This window comes from Coffea arabica, chromosome 7e, assembly GCF_036785885.1.
Source record: "Coffea arabica cultivar ET-39 chromosome 7e, Coffea Arabica ET-39 HiFi, whole genome shotgun sequence".
NCBI classification, from domain to species: Eukaryota; Viridiplantae; Streptophyta; class Magnoliopsida; order Gentianales; family Rubiaceae; genus Coffea; species Coffea arabica.
The window spans coordinates 16,318,629-16,340,795 of NC_092323.1; the positions used below are offsets into that span (position 1 = coordinate 16,318,629).

The following is a 22,167-nucleotide window of genomic DNA, read 5'->3' on the forward strand; positions in this document are numbered from 1 at the left end:
TAAACTTATAAACATGTTATTGTATTCACCTTCCAACACATATCTTCATCGATTAACTCCTTTGGCTTTCAGTTTTATGCATGATATAGGAGGAGTTGGTGGGTTCTACTTCTTCTTTGAAATCAGGAGGATGGGAAGAGGAAAAAAATCTTCTTTTTTTTTTTAGCACCTTGTGAAAGGTGTCTCTAAATCTGAAAATTTCTACGTGCAATGAATGATAAGTTTTGAACTTTTTTGGAAGCCAAGAAGCAAAGACAACAGATAGTACAAATACTAGACAAGGTTTAAGATGTTTTTCGCATTTGCACAAATCACTGATTATGATTTGGCGTAAGCTGTAACAACAATTAGACCCAATAGTTAATTAGTTACCAAGTTTTAATTGGTCATTGAGCAACTTATAGATTATAAAACTTGCCGTTAATTCACTGTATTCTCTACTAGTGATAGTATGCTAGGGTTATAACTCACTTCCATTATTATGGGTGTCACTTTTTGTGTAGGATATTTCTGGATTCAATTGACGGGGGGTTATTTAGGTCACATCCTAATAGGATACTATGATTGGTTGTTCCTCTTACGATTTTGTTCGGAGCTGATTCCAGAATCGGACTAAGAACATATCAGATTAAGATTTTACTTTGTTCTTGATGTATGAACAACTAGAAAAAGTTAATTAGCTTCCATACAACAATAATCGAGTCTTTCCCTTGAATATTTTTGAGACTTGTACGTCGCTTAACAACCCTTAATATGATCGAGTTTGAGAATTCTGCCATTTTGCTGGAGACAAAAAAGGCATCCCAGTACTAGCAACGAAGTGGAATCCCATTCAACACTGAAATATCTACCAAAATCTGCAGTCAACTCATTTGATATACTCTAAAAAGTTTATCATCACTTTTTCTTGTTCCAATTTAAGGTTGAACCCTCACTTTTTTATACGTCGTTCGTCTCTCCAAGTCTGAAAAGAGAAGTCCTCAACCTCCAAGAGGGTTCTCTAATGGCAAGCAAACCATTAGCCTCTGCCACTAAGTTAGTGGCAAGCACAAAATGAGCAAAAGTGTTTGTACAGACCATTAATCTGATCGACCATCACCATTTTCTCTTTGACGCATTTTAGAGTAGCAATCATGGTGATGTGGTCAAAGACATGCTGTTACTCATTTACCATTTGAAGCAGCCCTTGCCAAAATGTGAGTCGTGAGTTCGTGACACACGTTATCAACTAGTGAATATATATATATATATATATATTTTTAATGTATATGCCGAATAGAGTCTATTATATATTGAGAGGTAGAAGATGGATTCCCCAGAAGTAAATCTTGATTGCTCTTTGGTAAATCTCAATCAGATTTCACTAGTCATTTTACACAATCGAATTGCATTAATAGCTCAAGTTTATGAGATTTTGAAAGTACTACAATTCTAACTTCCTAGCTTCTGTATTACCCCGGGGGACCATATTATAGTAGCAGGGAGAAAGAAAGTGCTAATTCATTCTCAGATAGGTCAGTTCTGGTTATGGCAAGCTTGAGGAACAAAGGTAATCCTCAACGTGCCATAGCATGCAGTACAATGTCTTTTAAGTTATTTAATATTTGATAATATTTTCTATAGTGACGGTGTATTATTTACATTAGCGGGGTTTGGATACAGTATTCTTATATCAAGAAAGAGTATTAAAATTTGAATAAAGGTTATGTGTCATGCATTGAAATCTACTTATACAATGAAATTTTTGTATAACCTTGGTGATTTTAACCTTTAATATTTGTAGTTTAGTACCTTGACAATGTTCTCTTTGTTCTTGACATTTTGATATTTGGTTGGCCAATAGAAATAAGTAGACCTATAACTTGATTTTTCAAAGTCAAAAATTTCAATGAAATAGTAAATGCAACATTTCCATTTCTCTAAAACAGGGCATTTTTTGAAGCTAAAATTGGAAAAAATGATTTTCTTTTTGGATTTTAATGATTCTTCAACTGATGAAAATGAGCGCGAGGCTATCAATATGAAAAGCCAAGATTGTAAAATTACTAATACTGTCCAAGTTAGGAATTCAACTTTATTACTATTGAGGTTACATAGTTACCATTCTGAAAAGTTCTTGTAGCAATTTCGGCATTTGCAGTAAAGTAAAGAAACCTTTTGATTCTTTGTGCTCTTTATAGTCTTCAAAACTGTCGTATGATAATAAATAATGAATAGTTTTATCCTTCTTATGCCTGGAACATTAGCATCTTCTTTTTGATCCATGTATAAGCAGGAGAAAAAGGTAGCAAGGCTGCAACTGGAATTGTTCCCGAGATGCTGACTGAGGAAAACTACGAGGACTGGAAAGTTTGCTTGAAACATTATTTGGTTGGGCATGGACTTTGGGGTGTTGTATCTGGAAAAGAGCCTGAACCAAGTAAAGATAAGAAACAAGAACACGAGGAATGGAAGAAGAAGAATGCATTGGCTTTACATGCCATTCAACTTTCATGTGGACCAGCCACATATGCAAAGTTTAAAGAAGCTCACATTTGTGCACGAGTTGCATGGAATCATTTGGCTGAGAAAATCAAGCGCCCATACAAGTTCAAAGAGCATGATCATGAAGAGGAAAACCATGTGGAAGATGAAGGTAATTTACAATTATGAAGCTGATGAAATTTGTTTTGCTTTTGTAAGTTTAATCATCTGATCAAATTCTCATTCTTGAGACAGATTAGTTCTTAATCAGAGAAAGTTCTTTTGAACAGTTCGTTCAAATAGGCAAGTCATATATCTATACATTAATTCAATCTTAACATGTCCAGGAGCAAGAGAGTACCTTAATTATGGGTACTTGTACAAAGCAATTGAAGAAGGAAAGTGCCATTCTATAAAGAGTTTCCTGGAGCAGGATCCAAATGCTGTTAGGGCAAGAGTTTCTTCACATAGGGACACAGCTCTTCACATTGCCATTCTGGTTGGTCATATCAAGATTGCAGAAGAGTTGGTGAAGAAAATGCAGCCACAAGACTTGGAATTGATAAATGAGTATGGTGCCACAGCACTTTCTCTAGCTGCAATAAGTGGTGCAACAAAGTTGGCAAAGGCAATAGTAGAAAAAAATCCTAAGCTAGTTAGCATGGAAAATGACCATGATGATGGACAGCTCCCTGTCATTGTCGCTGCTTTGTATGGTCAAAAGCGTATGGTTCGATACCTATACAAGGTGACCTCAAAGGACGAACTTCAGGGTGAGAGGGGTGCTACATTGCTCAATTGTTTGATTACAGCTGAAATTTTTGGTAAGACTGTATGCGAAGAGACCTATAATATTATGTAATATTCGGATGCCAGCCTCATGTTGCAGGAAGTTCAGAGTTTGACACGTCACAGCCCCCTGTCCAATACCTAAACATTTTAATTTTCGTTATTCCTGATTCTACTCTAGCCATGGTTTTGACCATTTTCCTCCTTCAATATGCTTTTAAGAGAAAGGATAGACTTTACACCACAAATTTTCATATTCTGTGATGCATTTCTAATCTTGTTTTTGGATTGCTGCAGATGTTGCCTCAATGTTGCTGAAACGATATCCGCATCTTGGTGTCACCCCAGATCATAATGGCGACTACACCCTCAGAATATTGGCTCACAAGCCTTCTGCATTTCCTAGTGGAACAAAACTTGTCCTCTGGAAAAAGTGGATCTACTCCTGTGAGTATATACTTCTACTAATTGCAAATTTATATACCAATCATCCTTAAACTCACATGTAGTGCTGCAATATTCTGTATCAATCATCTATGGCATTCAAGAGCTACTCATAAGAGGGTGTATAATATTGTGGTAGGTGTAATGGTGCATTCTCCTTGGGAGAGTCCAAGAGGTTCCCAAACTTCTCATGAAGATGACAGCATTGGAAGTCACAGGTCAAGTGTGATGGATTTCCACAACATTGACATTCCAGATTCGAGTGATGGGGATCTGAGATTGCATGAAGGCCATTCCATTCGTCACTGTGGTATATACCCGAAATCTGCCCGCCTCTCTTTCCAGCTGCTAAAATGTATTTGCACTGGAATAGGAAATCTTTTTGATAGCAATGTCAAATGGCAAACTTGTTTACACCCTATAAATTCAACTTTACAATGATGCTATATAAAATAGAAATGAATTTTTCTGCAATGAAATTAAGATATTCTTGCTGTTTGTTCAATGTTGAACAGATTAATGCAGGCAAACATGCATTTCTAGTACGAAAATATTGTAGGTAGTACTTTCTTGATTATAGCCCATGGTAGGAAAAAGACAATTACATTAGGAAGTTTGGTTGGAATGCAAAAAAAAAAAAAATCCCAGATACTGCATTCCAAACGAATAAAATTACAGAAAATTTGTGTTAAATACTCTATGTTGTACTTACCTGATTTCTTGAAACCTTTTTTGTCTGAAGCATCTTCATGAATTTTGAGTTTTCATCTTGTGTTCTGTATGATCTAATGATAATCTTTGCAGTAATCAGTCTCTTGCATAGGATGGTGTGGAGCCTCTTAAGATGCCTTGGTTGGTCTCATCTACTGGTGCTGTACTTTCAATAAAACTTCTGATAATTTTTTTACTGATCTGTTGTTGATTTTCCAGTCCCAGATATTAAGCATATACATGACAGGAAATTGGTTCATGATGAAGCAGTTAAACTCCTGAGCTGTATATTTAAGGAAATCAGACACATGAGCAATTCACAACTTGAAAAGATGGAGATAGACAAAGTTCTATATGAAGCTATCAAGCATGGAATTGTTGAGTTTGTCGTAGAAATTCTCAAATTTACCCCAGAAATTATATGGAGAAAAGACAAAAAGGGAAGAACAATTTTTGCACATGCAATTGTGCTTCGCCAAGAGAAAATTTTCAGTCTCATATATGGTTTGGAAACACAAAGATGTATAATGGCACGTCGACATGATGTATTTGGGAACAATTATTTGCACTTAGCAGCAAAATTGTCCCCTCAATCCCAACTCGACCGGGTCTCGGGAGCAGCTCTACAAATGCAGAGGGAACTACAATGGTTTAAGGTTGTATCAATTTTCTTATTAGTCATCTCATATTGTTTTTTACCCTCAAAACAACTTTGAGACCTGCATAGCAAATAGTAGGAATTTGTCTGGTAACCTCATGATTACATTGTAGGAAGTTGAAAGTATTGTCCAACCAAAGCTGAAGGAAGACATGAATGATAACAAGAAAACCCCATCCGCATTATTCACTGACGAGCATAAGGTGCTGGCCAGGGAGGGGGAGAGATGGATGAAAAATACTGCAGGATCAAGTATGATTGTGGGCACTCTAATCTCTGCAGTCATGTTTACTACAGCATTCACTATTCCAGGCGGTAATAGCCAATCAGGCCTCCCAATCTTGCTGGAAACTCAAACAAAGGCTTTCTTGATATTCATGATTTCAAATGCACTATCCATGTTCACATCTTCCACTTCAATACTGATGTTCTTAGGCATTCTTACAGCAAGATATGCAGAAGAAGACTTTCTCAAGTCCTTACCTACAAAACTAGTAATCGGGCTCGCATGCCTATTCTTTTCCATAGTCACCATGATGGTATCTTTTGGTGCTGCTATATATCTGATGTTGAACAAACAGCTAACTTGGGTTTTCTATCCCATTGTTGCTCTCTCCACTGTTCCAGTTGCTTTTTTCTCATTGTTGCAATTCCCTCTCCTTGTTGAGATGATTAATCGAACATATGGATCGGGCATCTTTGGCAATTCCAATGGAAAACTCTCATGGTGTGGTTTATGAGTTTTAAAGCCGGTGTTTGGACTCCGGACATCCTCTATCTCACTTTCTGTGTCAATTTCTATCAGACTTTATCACTTCTTGTTAAATAGAAGATCCCGAGTTGAGCTCATGTTTTAGGTGGCCATCAAGCTTAAAAGCTTATATTCAATTGATCTCTATATTGTATTTAATAGTGATCATATGATGTGATCTTCTAAATAAATCATTTTTTTTTTTTTGCAAGGGAATTCAAATCGCTCACATTAATTGGTCTTAGTCTTATCAGTACCGAAAAGGTATGATCGGCTGATGCCAGCCTCCATCTTGTAACATCTAAATAATTGCCAACCTTTTCACACTTTGTGGTTTTGCCCCATCATTTCTCCATCTCGATCCACTTGCCCATCTCCAATACTTCTCTATCTCGATCACCAGCAGCAGCTGTTGCACGTAAACAACTTATGATTTTGGAGATATGTTTTGATTCATGGTCGTGATCGGATTTGAACTCACTCGAACTGTTTTTCAAGGAAAAAAAATTCGCTGGTCATATATTCAAGTTTACATTCTGATTAGGTTTTATATAAGTTTTTTCCAACCATTTTACCAAAACAACCTCAGGCCTTGTGGGGCTTTGGAATTGTATAAGCCAAATGGCACCATTTAGCCCTAAGGACTACAATTCTATTTCCGATTTTAAGGTCCATCCAGAGTATTTTCTTTGGAGAAAAGCTGAAAAAGCTAAATCCAAAAGTCTGCAAAAGCTTTCAGCTTGTGAAGGAGTGCTGGAAAAAGTGAATCGTCGGTGATATCTGAGCTCCATTTCTAAGCTATAGACGTTATGGGAGCTTTTTTAAACCTTTAAAATGTTAAACAGTTTCTTTTGGGGCCTATAAGGTAAGGCTGGAGGAAAAATCTGCTACAAGCGTGGATGTCAACTTATCAGCTCACATTATCTAACAGGGTTGATTTTATTATCGAACTTATCAATCAAAACGAGGTCAGTATAATTTTTCAAATTAGAGGGAGTCTAAGTGAAGTAGTTAAAAACCTCAATTGAAGCGTTTAGTTCGTTATAAATAATCATGATGCACTGCAAAGCCTGCCTTCTATTTTCAAATGATTCTTTTTTGGGATAATGTTATTTTCAAAGAATTCTGAACCTGAAAAGCAAGCTTGCTTTATTATATATTTTCTAGGATGAAAAAGGAAAGGTAAAACTCCAATGTCCAATTCCATCAGAGTACCACCGCTATGGCTCCATTTTTGTCCATTTTCTTCAATTGTGCCCTGGGTCAAATCAAAATATCATGTCTGCTCTTATTAAGAATAATTATCCTCACAAGTTGCACTCAAATATCTCATTCGTCATATACGCCCTTTATATTTTTTTTTCAACCCTACCATTCTTGTGGCCATTTCACCCCCAATGCCACAAAAGAAAGCATAATTGGCTCAAATAGAAGCACACAGGGACAAGACATGAAGCCTAAAACAATTGATTTGTAAACGAGGTTAGAAAGATGGGCTTGAATTTAGGCAAGTTATTAAGTGTGGAAAAAAAATCAATTTTATATAGTGTTAAAAGCCAATGAAATGTGAGAAACAAGTGTCCAAAAAGGTAGTATCATATTCTTTAATAGTGAAATGTGAATGTGGTGAGTGAGGATTGATTGGTATTCAACATTCGGCAATGCCGATTTCAGCACTACAGTGAGGGTTCAAATTCTCGTGCGAACGTTTTTGGTTCCAATTCGATCTCTCAATTGAAATATTGTCACGTAGATTTCACTAACTGTAATTCACATGTAAAATAGTCCCTCCAAAATAGCTGATCTGGTGGTGTAGTCCCTAGTTAGGGCATTCACCAGAGTTCGACCCTTGTAATAAAAATGGGGAATAATCCAACAACCCAAATAAGAGTTGGGACCTGAAGTGGGATCAGGTCCTTTTACGTCTGCGATCTCTATTTACAGTGAAAAATAAATTTTTAAGCAAAAGAGGTTCGGAATATTCTAACATGGATTCCGGGTCTCTATTATTGCAAGACCAATCGACCAATATTGTAGATCGGGCCAACAAAGTCCAACTCGATCTAAGCCACGCATTTCAATGAAATGCGTGGCTTAGATCGAGTTGGACTTTGTTGGCCCGATCTTTGCCATTAGCAGTCATTTGGTCTGATAACCAAACCATTCTCTTTCCTTCTAACGTAGAGCAAAAATGATTGCAAATGTGGGCCAAAATGATATATTATAAACGGATGTGGCGTCAAATCGAGGTTAACTGAGGACAAAAGAAAGTTAGTGGAGGTGCACTGATGCAACTGAAAGTTGAAACATGAGGGGCACACTGATTTGATAGCCCAATAAAAGAGGGTTTTCAAGATCGAATCAAAAAATTGAAGCAAATTAGAAAATTGTATCATGTTCCACCACCAAAATTGTGATTAGCTAAATCATCAATTTACGCAAGGAATCCCTCATGTCTCAGATACATGGGAATAGTAGCAGCGTATTTACAGTTGTGTCGCATGACTACTTTAATTTATGTTACAGTACATCATATCATTGATCAGAAAGAGCACAGATAAAAAGAAATAAAAAGTGCAAAAGTGTATAAGAATGAGAATCATTCTCTCTATAAATGCTAGTGCTAAAGCTAATGAGTGCCTAGAATAGTTTCTGTTTCCCCATCACAAAAGATCAAGCCCGAAGGATGACGAAAGTTTCAGGTTAGTCTAAAAACATGCACATTTTTTAGTCTGTATATTTGCTCATTTAGGTTATGAATGTTCACTTATGATTACCATAAAAGTCATGCTATGTTCCAGTTGTTCCTTTTCTGCGCATGCAACAGCAGTTCTAGTATTCAGTACATCACTCTGGTTTCATCTAACCAGTTCTAATGTTCAAGCAACGAAAAAGTCCTGTTCCAGATATTGGAGACAATAATTGGAACTTTTTACTCGAGTCATATAGAGTGATAATAATGCCTAACACATCTAGGTAAGTTGAAGGGTTAAATTGCATACTTTTTATGTACAAGTTGTTTTTATTGTAGTTTTTCCTAACTAATTGTGCTTGATAGTTCTTAAAGCATTGGGTTGATATCAATCTAGGGAGTAAAATTTACAGCGAACTACTCACACACTGTATAGACTTGCTCTGCAGTTAGGACTGACAATATGGGTTTGTGCAGACTTGATCTTGGTCAGTTCAGCTCGAAAAATTTCGAGTCGAGTCTCACACGCTAGGTCGAACATAATTTTGGGCCTAGATATGAAATCGAATTTTATTGCAAGCGAAGTTTGGATTTTATTAAATTCTGTTGAGTTTATCTCACATCGATTGTGAAAGGAATAGGGTGCTATGTTATAAGTGCAAGGAAAAGCCCCTTGAGCTAGCTTTTGAGGTGAGAAGGCCCAATAGCATCCAATTTTTTTGTGAGTCGACGAGTGTGAACATCATCACTAGATTTTTTTTTAATAGTGAGCTTGGGTTTGATAAAATTCAATTCAAAATGCCCAATTGAAAATCCCATTTTCTGTCTCATGCATGGAGAGATTGTGTTTGATAGATAATATGGTGTAAGTGACACCTTAAAATTACATCACCTAATTCTTTTTTTTTTTTTTTTTTGAGGGACATCACCTAATTCAATTTGGGACTCGTTTTTTATTTTGAACAGTTGTCATAGACAATTATATATGATCCTTCATGGGTAAGAATCTCCCAATTTAGATTTTTGTGTGGTTAAAACAAAATTTTAGAGAAATTATCAAAAGGAGATGACAATTCCCAGTACAGCTATTTGCATTCCAGAAATAATGGAATTAATTTAAGAAGATGTCTCAATATAATGGTGCAATAAATCTGTGTGAAAAAATCCTATGATAAACTAAGGGGCTGCTTGGTAAGAAGGTTTTGGAATCAAGAATTGGAATCACTCTCATAATTGTTGCTTGGCAAAAAGGTATGGGGATTGAAGAGTTGGAATGAAATCTAGAAATGTGAGTATGTGACTCTGCATCCCTGACTATATTGGGAAAGTTTTAGTTGATTACCAAATTTGACTTTTAAATGACAAACAGAAAAATTTCGATCTAGTCACTGCAGTTGACCAGACTTCTAGTGATGAGGTTTGGGGGTGATTTTGACAGTAACAAGTATAAACTTCTTGAACCAAAGAAGATGATCAACATTCTGCTATTTTGGGTATCTAGTTTCAACTTACATCTATCTTTGATAGGAAAATCTTGGAAATAAATATGATTTCAAGAGGTTAAAGTAGTAATTAGGCTTGAATTTCTCTTGAGCTTGAAAGCTGATTGGTGGTGGTAAGGAAGAAATGCTGTCTGTCGACGCCCAAAACCGGGGGGAATTTGCAGAAAGGGGGAAAAAAAGACAGGAAAAAGTGTTAAAAAATATATCTTATTTGATACCCAAACTTAAAAAGATTTTCCCAACCAATACATATTGTAATGATAACATAGGAGGGTTTTTCAAAAAAAAAAAAAAAAAAAAAAAACAGGGTTGTACCTATATTAATTATTTTTGTATGATACGAATTCCAATTCGGGAGCATGAACCATGCACCCAATAAGCGTAATTTAGATATCTTAACTAGTAGTTGGATACCGTCTAAAAATCATTTATGTAAATTATCTTGTGTAATTGGTGCAAACAATTGTTAAGGCCTTGAATTCCTGACTATGGAACTTTGCCAACACTATATCATGACTTAGTACAGAGCCAACACCAGTTGGTTCAATTGATAAGAACAGATCACTTTTTTATATAAGCTAAAGGAACTAAGGTGTTTGCTAGTTGTCTTTTGGCTAATGTGAATAAACTTGTTGATTATCTATCTTGGTTGTATCATTCGGTAATAGTGTCTAATTGAAATTGTGCATCCGCCTTTATATCTTGGACATTGGCATCCTTTAAGATAATGTATCTAAGCAGGAGATGATATAATTGGTAGAGCAGCAATAGGAATCGTTCCTGAGGAGCTCACTGAGGAGAACTATGAGGAATGGAAAAGATGCTTGGAACATTATTTGGTCGGTCATGGCCTTTGGGGTGTTGTTTCTGGAGAGGAGCAAGATCCTATAAACGATGAGAGACAAGAATATGGAGAAGAAAAGAAACAAGAACATGAGGAATGGAGGAAGAAGAATGCATTGGCCTTACATGCCATCCAACTTTCGTGTGGACCGGGCACATATGTTAAACTTAAGGAAGCTCACACTTCTGCGGAAGTTGCATGGAAGCATTTGGTGGAAAAACTGAAGCCCAACAAAATATTGGCGGAAGGTGATCCTGAAGATGAAAGCAGCTGTGTTGAAGAAGAAGGTAACTCTCGATGATGTTGCTATGAAATATTTATGGTTTCGCATGTAATTTTACATGTGGAATGAAGAGGTTCTCTCTCTTGGTCAAATTTTAAGAACAATATGGTTCATTTGATAGCTAACTTGAATCATGTGGTAGCAGGAGGGAAGCATTCAGCGATTGCAGGTTTTCCATCTGTTCTTACTCTTATTCCATTTGATTTCTTTTCTTTTGCTCTTTTATCAGGCAATTCTTTGCTGTGGAATTTCTGTACTTTACTTCAAATGAAACTCCAATTCAATTGTGCAAGCTCTGTGTGCCAAATAATGGCGGACACTTGAGAGTTGTGAGGCCTAATTTACCCAAAAAAAGGCCTTGCAAAACATCTTCCACAGCTAGAATTTGTAATTAGTGATTTGCTTAGTATCCAATTACAATATTATTGCTCTTTTTCTGTTTCTCTGGACTTCTTGAACAGTTTATACTCATTCAGATTTCAATTGCTCATTAATTATGATAGATGACCATATTAGAGATATTATTCGAAACAAATTCTAATGTTTACAGGACCAAAAGAGTACCTCCATTATGCGCCCTTGTACATAGCAATTGAAAAAGGCGATCTTCATCTCACAAAAAGTCTCCTTGATCAAGATCCAGACGCTGTTAGGGCCATAATTTCATCACATGGAGAAACTGCACTTCACTTTGCCATTCTAAATGGACACATGAAAATCGCAAAGGAACTGTTGAGGAGAATGGAACAAGCAGACTTGGAAATGGTTAATGACTATGGATGCACAGCTCTTACTCTTGCTGCAATCAGTGGTGAAAAAAAGTTGGCAAGGGCAATCGTGAACAAAAATGATAGTCTACTTAGCAGGGAAAATGAACTTGATGATGGGCAGCTTCCTGTCATCGTGGCTGCTTTGTATGGTCAAAAGCATATGGTTAATTATCTATACTCGGTGACACCAAAGGGGCAACTACATCCAGAGGTGGGCAAGAACGGAGCTACACTGCTTAATTCCCTGATTACGGCGGAAGTTTATGGTAAGATTATAGATGTAAAAGGCAGTATACCAATCTGCATCAAATCCTTCTTCAATATATGTGCCCCTAACCCCTTTCTGATTGCTACAGATGTTGCTTCAATGCTACTTCAACAATATCCAAAACTTGGTGTCACCCCAGATCATAATGGTGACTATGCTCTCAAGTTACTGGCTCACAAGCCATCTGCATTTCCCAGTGGAACCAAACTTGTTTTCTGGAAAAGATGGATCTATTCGTGTTAGTGTCCTTTTCCCATTTCAACTTTACCTTTTAATCAAATACCAGGGTAAATGTTGTGATAATGATCACTGACTTGTATATAATGAAGAAAAATATTCTGCTCTCTAATTCAGTGATAAGGAGAACAATCTAAGAACAATAGCCATTATGCATTTCTTTTTTCTTTTTTAACTTTCTATGAATTTTAATTATCATTCCAGTATGAAATTTGAATTTTGATTGTCATGTCAGTATAAAAACTTCCAACGACAAGAATACCAACTTGCTGTATATGGTAAATGTGTGCTAGTGTTGGAGAATGCTACTTTATACCATCTGTTTATGCCCCAGGTCTAATGGAACATTCTCCATGGGGGAGTCCAACAGATTCTGCTGGAGATGAGATAGCAAATACAAAAAAAGCAAGCATGATTGGAGACCACAGCATTGAGATTCATCATTCTAGTGATGGTGAGAAGAATTTGACAGGGAATCAAGGCCTATGGATTACTAGCTGTGGTATGTCAAATATTAAATTTCTTTTTCCAAAATTCCTTCCATAGCTAAAGACTTTTGGGGTGGGAATCTCCTCTCTAGCTTTTATTTTTTCCGTTTTTCCTCCTCAAATTTTGCTGTAGCTTGATGACAAAATGGAGTGCGATGTATTTTAGTAGGTCAAATAGTATGACAAGCGATTAGGGCCGCCAAGAGGTTTTTGGGAGTGAGTTTTGACAAGTCCAAACGTGGCTTACAAAAGAAATAAGATCTTTGGGCTTTTGGGCTTAGTGTTTTGCTATATTAAGCTCACACTCATATCACAAATATGTTGAGGCTTTTGGTTTACTTCGGATTTGGCCTAAACTCATAATAAAAGCATAATTATATCAATATATATATATATATTTGACATTAACATAATGGTATATAGGATATTACATTTTTACATTGTAATATACAAAATATATATACTTACATGTAAAATTATCTGGGCCAAGCTTTAGTTATGCAGAGCCGAATGAAGCCGTGGCTCAACTCGCAATTAAATCGACTCTTATATTTAGGTTCAAACTATACTCACACCACCTAATATCTAAGGCTTATCCCAAAATTTTTGAGTAGATCGACCGGAGCTTAGACGAGTCCAACTCATTTGCAGTCCTTTGTGTGATGGACTATCTATGATTGGGAGAAATCAGAGGAAAGTTCAAGTTTACTAGGGTTAAGGTCCTGTTTGATAGTTCAATTCATTATTTAAATTTAATGGATTCAGATCTTAATATATTAAGACGCGTTTGATAATTAAAAATTAAATATCTAAATTAATTAAGTGGCACTATACCCTTAGACATCTTCCTCAGTTTTGTTGCACTAAGGGTTTAGTGCTTGAGAGCCTTAGCACTATTTCGTTCTTTTGAAGAAACAAATGGGTTTTAATTAAGAATTTTTAATTGTTTTAATTTATTTATTGGAAATATGCTTTTGCAAGTGATCTATCAATTCTATCCCCAAAATTTGTAATTGAGTTATTAGATGGTTTGATTCACAACTGAGAGTTCATTTCTAGGATGTAAAAGCTTGGGTTTTTAAATGTGAAGGACCAATTTGCTTCGTTTTAAATGTGAGGGACGAAAAGAATATTTTTATGAAATGTGAGGGATGAAACAGGTCATTTTCTCTAAAATATATATACTTACATGTAAAATTATTTGGGCCAAGCTTGAATTGTGCAGAGTCGAATGAAGCCGTGGCTCAACTTACGATTAAATCGACTCTTATATTTTGGTTCAAAACATAGTTATTAAAATCAACCCGGGCATCAACCTGGCAGGAGGACCGGGTTGGTGGGTCAATAGTTCAATCAGTGGGTCACAGATTGAACCGTTGGGTCACACTATATAATAAAAAAAATATAGTATAAATAAATAAACATATAAATTATAATCTAAATATAGAAATTCATAAATGTTAACAAACCATAACCTATTCATGTTTCAAAGTTCATATACACAAGCCATACCCATACATGTTTCTTAATTCATGGATTCATATTGATATTATATACAAATATAAATGATAAATCTAAGTGTCAAACAAGGAAATAAACCCTAATTCCCAAATTTCTTTTCAATTTTTCTCATTTTATTGTCAAAAAGACGACAATGCCTATGTTGGCGTGGTTGGTCAAATTAAAAAATTGGGTAAAAAGGTAATTTTAGAAAAATTTTCAAAACCACCGAGTTCATAAAAAACTGCCGGGTTTAGCGGATCACCGGTTCAACTGTCCAGATCTTAATATGTTTAGACGCGTTTGATAACCAAATTAAATATTTGAATTAATTAAGTGGCATTAAATTTCTTAGACAAAACTTGCTTAAAAAAATAAGTGATAAACTATTCACTTATCATTGAATATGATATACACTCAAATGTATTTGATTTAGTATTTAACAATTTAATAACTTAATGGATTCAGACTTTAGATTTAGGGTTTCATATTTTAATTTTATCAAATGCACCCTAAGTCTCACATTTTGGAACATTTTCTAGTAAAGATAAAAGATTATTTAAAAAATATTATTTTAAAAAAGATAAAATATTATTATAAAAAAAGATAGAAGGTTATTTACTTAAGGATTCTTATGAGTTTCACCTTATTTAGGCAAACTCATAGTTCTTAGCCACTAAAATTACCGTGGTAAGCAGGCAAAGCTGTAGTTCCTAGCTCTCCTTGATTGATCCGGATTCTTATGAGTTTCACCTTGATTTAGAAGAAACAAAAGAAATTGAGAAAAGGTTTGAGAAAGAAGACGAAATGAAAGAAATTGGGAAGGTTGTATAAATAGTGATTTTCCAAAATCTATTTTCCTTCTTTTGCACTTAAAAGCCTCTACTCCCCAATTTTCCCCATCTCACCCAATAGTTCCATACACTGCCACCAAAGTCCCCAAAAAAAAAAAAGCTGTGGTACTATGCAAGTATACATCAAGTCCTTCACGTACGGTCAAGCCAATCTTTACTCCTCCAGAGTGAGTTGGACTCCCAAGTGTAAAGAATATTGCTTCGGGAAGATGTATAAAACTGAATGTGTACTTAGTAAAACAAGAGATGTAGACAGTAACAAAACACATGTATAGGGATCGTAAATAATGTTCAACTTCTGGTCTTACCAATTCTTGTGCATTTGCATCTGTGCTGCTCAAAATTCAACTGGCGGAATCTTTACCATAAATTCCCTCAAGTGATTATACCGAAAAACTGCTTAGGATCCTCTCCCCCATATACAGAGTTACACAAATATGGATATGTAGGACAATGTTAGTTCTCCATGTGTCAGAACATGAGGCGCCCACTGATAATTTGCCATAGTTAAGTCAGCTTTTTTATGAAGGGATAATTTCAGAAACCTTCCTGAGGTTTCTCATAATTTTAGACAGCTCCCCTCACGTTTTAAAAATTACACATAGCTCCCTTAAAACATAAGTTTGGATTTCACCTTGATGATGTGAGACCAAAAAAGTATATGAATGCCCAAAATTGCCCTCATCTAATTTTCAAAATGTGAATAATCATTAAAATTTTTTAAAAGTATGCGTTTTATTGCTTAACCAATGTCATGATGTTTTCTATTTTCATGGTTTTTTACATCCATTCAAATTTTCAAACTCTTATCACTTCTTCTTTCGAACAAACTCTTTATCTTAGATGCCAAAATCCACTGTCGTAGTTCTTACCTTCACAATCTTTACCTCTCTATAAGTTTTTTCCATATATTGCCTATCAAACTATTTATCATAAAACTTACAATTCTTACCTTTTCCCCACTCAAACGGCCAATCCCTTAGTTACCAAAATTCTTTTAACCTTTGCTCTCAACATTTGGATTGGTCATCCTAAATCAACCCACATTTTTTTCTCTGAATTGACACAATTTTATTGAGATCAAGTTTGCTATCTATTAAGAGGAACCAAGCAGCATCAACAAAGTGCAAGTTTGGGGTAGTAGTTTAGGACAGGCAATCAAGTTGTACTTTCCCGTAATCCAGTGGCTTTTTTGTGCTCAATGATACGAACAATTGGGCTGTTGGCGGTGATGATTGCTTCCATCATCATCAACAACAGTAGCATGACAATAAGATAAGTGAGATAAAGGCTTTTAATGGGTATGACAATTTTAGATTTCCATTCTATTTCAATTTATGGATAGTGATACCAACGTTGTAATGAGTAGGGTAACAGAATAAAAAAGAGTTATAGGGTTCAGATTAGATTTTAGAAGATCAGGAATTCAGGAGAAGTTTTGAAAAAGGTTGTAGGGATAGTGATGGCAAGCTGACGATAAGAAAGGAGACATTTTCCTTGATCAGCATATTTGAGTGATATAAGGTTACAATTTAATGGTCATAACTGAAATAGTTTTGCCACAATATGTGGCTTGGTCAAGACGAATTGTTTTCCTTTTTCCATTTTCCTTTCTTTTGTTATCTTTTTCCCTTTTTATCAATGGCTTGTCCTTTGAAAAATTATAAAGGTTATTATAGTTATCGCTATCATCAAGGGATGCAAGTGTAATATTGAAAATCTCAAGGGAGTTCAGTGAAATCGTCAGAAACCTCAGGGGAGGTTTCTGAAATTATCCCTTGTATGAAAAAGTGGATGCCTCTTCCATTTTTGGCAGCTTATACCACCGTATCCAGTTGTTAACTGTTTCCTATCCTTACCATCTTCCTCTGTCTGAGCTCTTCATTCCTTGCACATTCCAATAGGTACTATTCCTATTTCCTATCATCTGTCCACAAGTTTGTCCTTCTAATTGTGTTCTTTTTCACTGTCAGTATCAAGTGATAATGTAGTTTAAATCCCACTTTTTTAACTCCCTTTTTCTGTACAACTCATTTGACACGTCATATTCACTAAGCAGGAATGTAAGTTTCTATCTCTAATGACAAATAATACTAGTTTCACGTACGTTTAGTTGTGAAGAGGCTCTTTAGTCGAGTATAGTTCCGTTTTAGATGTCCGTATGCAGTTGTGCAACTAATACACTGCTACAGATCTATTTTATTCACTTTGATCTCACGTCTGAAGCATGAATAACACTACAGGCTTTCCATCTCATTTAATTCATTCTATGTATATTTGTTTTCCTGCAGTACTGAAGGTTTTGCATGGACTCGGTTGGAGCATATTAAGATGCCTCGGTCTGTGTCATGACAGGAAATTGATTCATAAAGATGCCATTCAACTCCTAACCTGTATATTTAAGGAAATTGAGACATTGAGCATGAAAGAACTTGAAGAGATGGACATCGATAAAATTTTATACGATGCGATTGAACATGGAATCGTCGAGTTCGTTGAAAAAACTTTCAAATTTAGGACTGGAATCATATATAAAAGAGACAAAAAGGGCAGAACAATTTTCTCACATGCAATTGTGCTTCGCCAAGAGAAAATTTATAGCCTTATATATGCCTTGGGAACAAGAAAGAGCATTCTAGCACGTAGGCATGATTTTTTCCAAAACAATTTCCTACATTTAGCAGCCAAGCTGTCTCCGTCGTCTCAACTTGACAAGGTTTCGGGAGCAGCTCTTCAAATGCAAAGGGAACTACAATGGTTTAAGGTAAGCAATTTAATTCAAAGTCAATATCCTATTTTATCTTAGGGTCTGTTTGTTTGAACTGAAAATCTTTTCCAGAAAATTTTTCTTCAATTTCTGGTGTTTGTCTGCAAAAGAGGTCAGGAAAATTTTTCTGGTAGAAAATCTTTTACATAACTTGGTGTAAAATGACTTCCAGAATTAAGATATGGAAGTTATTTTCCAACAACTATCGCGACTTATCAGTCTCCTTGGCGCTTGGCTATTGTACAAAACCATAAGTACCATACAACAGAGATCAAATCAAGAGCAACGTCCCTGCGCTTGCTTCTGCAAATCCCACAACTTTCCACCTCTAGTTTATGTTCCTCCCTACTATTCCTTTTCTCTTGTGCCACACAAACACATTTATGGGCTTTGCATTGAGAAGTTTTGGAGAAGGAAAAAAAATGAAGCCAATGGAGGCAGGAGGAGCATTTTTAGAAGAAGAGTTAATTACAATGACGCGCAACTGGGTTTGAGAGATTTTGACTTCCTAGTTCTGTTCTTTGATTTATTTTTTGGGACTTGAAATGATTTGGATTGGGGATTGTTTGTGGTGGCTGACGAGGTGGGTAGAGGTAATGATAATTAGTAGTAGCACTTAGCAAAAGAGAAATCCGGGGATAATATTATCGTTGGAGGATTTTAATTTTTTTGGAACATTTTCTTAAAATTGCACCAAATATCAGAAAATGAAGGGAAAATTGGATATTTTCCAGGAAAGGATTTTCATTGAAAATGTTTTCTTAGGGAAAATATTCTACATTGAAACAAATAGACCCTTAGTCTACCACATTTTCGTGTCATTTGTTTTCGTTTTCATGTCTTATGAAACTCCAAGAATTTTGGCTTTACGTCTCATCAGAATATGCAGTGGAAAATCAACATACTGCTGCAAAAAAGTTTTGCGTTAGATTTGTAGCATTTTTCTGATATGTTGCCTAAACTCATGCCACATAAGAAATACGACAGTCTTTATTATAGCTCCGCAAAAAATGAGGCAGTTTTGTGGCACAATTAAATGTTGCGAACGTACTTGTGGCATCTATAGGTGTCGCAATGACGGTCAGACTTTCTCTATGTTGCAGCTTTTTTGTCATTATGCCAAGACATAGAGATATAAGAACTACAATAATTCTTTACCTAATTGTATTTTCCTAGTAAGACTTTGTTCCTGACAACAATTGTTTTGTAGGAAGTTGAGAGTATTGTACAACCAAGGATGAAGGAAGAATTGAATGCTAGTAATAAAACGCCTTCCGCCCTCTTTTCTGAAGAGCATAAGGTGTTGGCTAAGGAAGGAGAGAGATGGATGAAAAATACAGCAGGATCAAGCATGATTGTGGGAACTCTCATTGCTGCAGTCATGTTTACAACAGCTTTCACGGTTCCAGGTGGTAATGATAGTAAAACAGGGCTCCCTGTCATGCTAGAAACTCAATCAAGAGTATTTTTGATTTTTATGGCATCAAATGCACTGTCGATGTTCACTTCTTCAACATCAATTCTAATGTTCTTGGGGATTCTCACTGCACGTTATGCAGAAGGAGATTTTCTCAAGTCCTTGCCCACAAAGCTAATATTTGGAATCACATGCTTGTTTGTATCGATAGTCACCATGATGGCATCATTTGGTACTGCTCTATATCTGATGCTGATCGAACAAGTAGCTTGGATTTCCTACCCAATCATAGCTTTCTCTGTTATTCCAATAGCTCTTTACTCATTGTTGCAATTCCCCCTTCTGGTTGAGATGATCGGTCGCACTTACGGACATGGTATCTTCGACAAACCTAAAAAGAAACTCGATAGTTTTGAAACCTGAACTACTACTACAATCTGATCTCCATTCTGCTGCTTATCATAACATTCTGTATTTCACTTCCAGTAGATTGCTTCAAGAAGTTGCTTTTTACATAATCCTTCAGTGTAATGCTTTAAATAGATCTTGTAGGCAACATCTAGTTGTTTTGGCTCTTTCGTTTTGTTTCCAGCTTGTGCCCAGTTTGCGCTGGAATTCTACGTATTCCTTTGATTCTATGGATTCCTTGAGCTATCAATAAATCATACCTATGGATTGCTTTTGATTGTTTTTGCCACATCAATTACTACCTAATATGTAGTATTGATATTTTAATTGGATTTGCTGAGTTCTCTTACTCATTATTTAGTGTTAGCAAATGCAACTAAGATGGAATTCCTCAGTATCCTTGCTGGTTGTGCTGTGAAGATGAATCTTAAATCAAATCTAATATAGTGTTCTTGATATGAGTAAATGATATAAATGTGCATATTATAATTGTGGTTTTTCCTTTGTAACGCCTAAGATACCCTTCACTTATTTTAGGGGTGGCAATTAGGTTGGGCTGCGGGTTGGCTGGTTGGGTTGAGACCCAAATATCATGAACAACACGTTAACACAAATATGACTCGCTAATTTCACAGGTTATTCGAACCTAACCTCAATAACCTATGTGTTTAACATTCATTGTTTTGGCCTTCTCACCTTGGTAGTATGGTGGACTTTTCTATAATGGAGTTTCCATAAAAATATGGAAAGTTGCAGCCCAATCTTAAATTTTGTATATGGGACTTGTAGTAATTTTTTTGTTTTCCTTTTTGTACAAAAAAAAAAAAATCATGAACAAAAATAAAATTACGACGCTTTCACAAATAAAATATCTTGTTTTCGCATAATATTCATGATTCCGTTCTCGTAATACTAATTTATAACCTAGTTTAGTTTTCTTTTTATTTACTTTATGCCTCCAATTTATTATTAAATTATAAACTTACACGTTAAATGGGTTAGACGTGTCAAATATGTCAATCTTGTTTGCTTTGCGGATTAATCGAGTCGGACCTGATTTTGACTCGATCACATGAAGAATAAATTCATACCCACTAATTTTGTGTTAGGTTCGAATCATATTTTCAAATCGTATAAAAAATTGCCACCCTTTATTTGATAAAAAATTACTTAGACAAAGTCCAAAGTGATTACAAAGTTCCCTTTAATTAATCGATAACCCTTCACTTATTTGATTCCAAATAACTTAGTAAATTCCTAAGTCATTAGAGAGGATCCTTTATCTGTTTACTCTTAATATAAATCAAAATTTATTTACTACTGTTAAGTGTGATATCGAATCATATTTGGAAAAGTATGGGGAAAACCAGCTGTGCCAACCTCTATGGCTTTGTGGATAAAATAGACATGAGAGAGTTGATTAGCTCCTAATTAACCAATTTAATTTGGTCTGGAATTTGGTTCTAAAGCATAGCCAAAGAGATATATTGGTGCTCGATGTTTGTTTCATGCATTTGTGGATATGACATTATCAGTATTCTTTTTCTTAAGGAATCGATGGAATATTCTTTTTTTTTTTTGACAAAAAGACCAATAATTGATGGACTATTCAAGGACAACAAAAATGGAGTCCAAATAATACTTTGGACTTTTAATTCTAAAACTGATAAGCTTTTTTTTTTTCAGGGATTCTTTGCCGAATTTATATCATCAGAGGTCAAGCAAACATGTGTGTTTATTAAGATTTATTAGTACTTTTATCTTTGATTAATGTGGCTATGTAATCTAAAATGTAATGGATTACGTTTAATTCGAGAAGAGTTGTATACTGCATGTGTTAAAAACTTTTGCGACATTCAAAGAAGAAAAATTGTTAGTTTTTTAGGAGAATTAAATAAGAAGTGCTTCTAAAAAGTAAATATGTGAGTGGATGAAATGACTATGGTCTTAAGGATAAATGCCAATTTACCTAATAAATACAAAATTGAACATTAACTCTTTTTTTTTTTTTTGGTGAAACTTTTCTTCCATGTTATCAGTAATATGTGATAAGTTGTAAACCAGCCTTTTGATATTCGTGAACTGTAGCCTTCTGGTTTCTAATGGTTTATTATAGGAGTCTGCGGAAGTGAGGTTGCATGGACCATAATATATATAAGTCTTTACAAGTTCTCAATGTATGTATGTAAAGATTAGGTTGGAAATGCATGAAATTAACTCTTCTTCTTCTCCTTTAATTTTCATGGTAAAATAAGAGGGTATCCATTGAGTCTCACTAAAACCCAAGTTAAAAATAAAATCAATACTAATATAATATAGTA

General features: G+C 35.3%; 2 protein-coding genes across 5 annotated transcripts; both read left to right on the forward strand.

The window, feature by feature from the left end:
- Positions 1-1,306: 1,306 nt before the first annotated feature.
- Positions 1,307-5,805, forward strand: LOC113700632 (uncharacterized). Its single transcript, XM_072060026.1, has 8 exons — positions 1,307-1,342; positions 1,444-1,549; positions 2,276-2,635; positions 2,811-3,287; positions 3,550-3,699; positions 3,836-4,006; positions 4,627-5,063; positions 5,179-5,805. The coding sequence occupies exons 1-8, from the start codon at positions 1,307-1,309 to the stop codon at positions 5,803-5,805; spliced, it is 2,364 nt and encodes a 787-aa protein (XP_071916127.1).
- Positions 5,806-8,244: 2,439 nt separating this feature from the next.
- LOC113702213 (uncharacterized) lies at positions 8,245-20,123 on the forward strand. 4 transcript variants are annotated; one of them, XM_072059838.1, is made up of 8 exons: positions 8,245-8,518; positions 10,776-11,141; positions 11,259-11,306; positions 11,688-12,173; positions 12,264-12,413; positions 12,747-12,914; positions 17,546-18,018; positions 19,232-20,123. In XM_072059838.1, exons 1-8 carry the CDS (start codon positions 8,503-8,505, stop codon positions 19,859-19,861), a joined length of 2,337 nt encoding a protein of 778 aa, XP_071915939.1. In that variant the 5' UTR covers positions 8,245-8,502; the 3' UTR covers positions 19,862-20,123. The 4 variants fall into 4 exon arrangements, with proteins under 4 accessions (XP_071915939.1, XP_027079087.1, XP_071915938.1 ...); XM_027223286.2 differs by having other exon boundaries at positions 8,246-8,518; positions 10,752-11,141; XM_072059837.1 differs by having other exon boundaries at positions 8,247-8,518; positions 10,752-11,141; positions 11,283-11,306.
- The last annotated feature ends 2,044 nt before the right edge of the window (positions 20,124-22,167 follow it).

Bases quoted from the DNA above. Each gene is read 5' to 3' on its own strand.
- LOC113702213 (XM_027223286.2), top strand. The intron at 11,307-11,687 runs GTTTTCCATCTG...TAATGTTTACAG, and splicing joins GAAGCATTCAGCGATTGCAG to GACCAAAAGAGTACCTCCAT. The intron at 12,915-17,545 runs GTATGTCAAATA...GTTTTCCTGCAG, and splicing joins CCTATGGATTACTAGCTGTG to TACTGAAGGTTTTGCATGGA.
- LOC113700632 (XM_072060026.1), top strand. From the start codon at position 1,307: ATGGATTCCCCAGAAGTAAATCTTGATTGCTCTTTG. The intron at 3,288-3,549 runs GTAAGACTGTAT...GGATTGCTGCAG, and splicing joins GATTACAGCTGAAATTTTTG to ATGTTGCCTCAATGTTGCTG. The intron at 4,007-4,626 runs GTATATACCCGA...TTGATTTTCCAG, and splicing joins CCATTCCATTCGTCACTGTG to TCCCAGATATTAAGCATATA.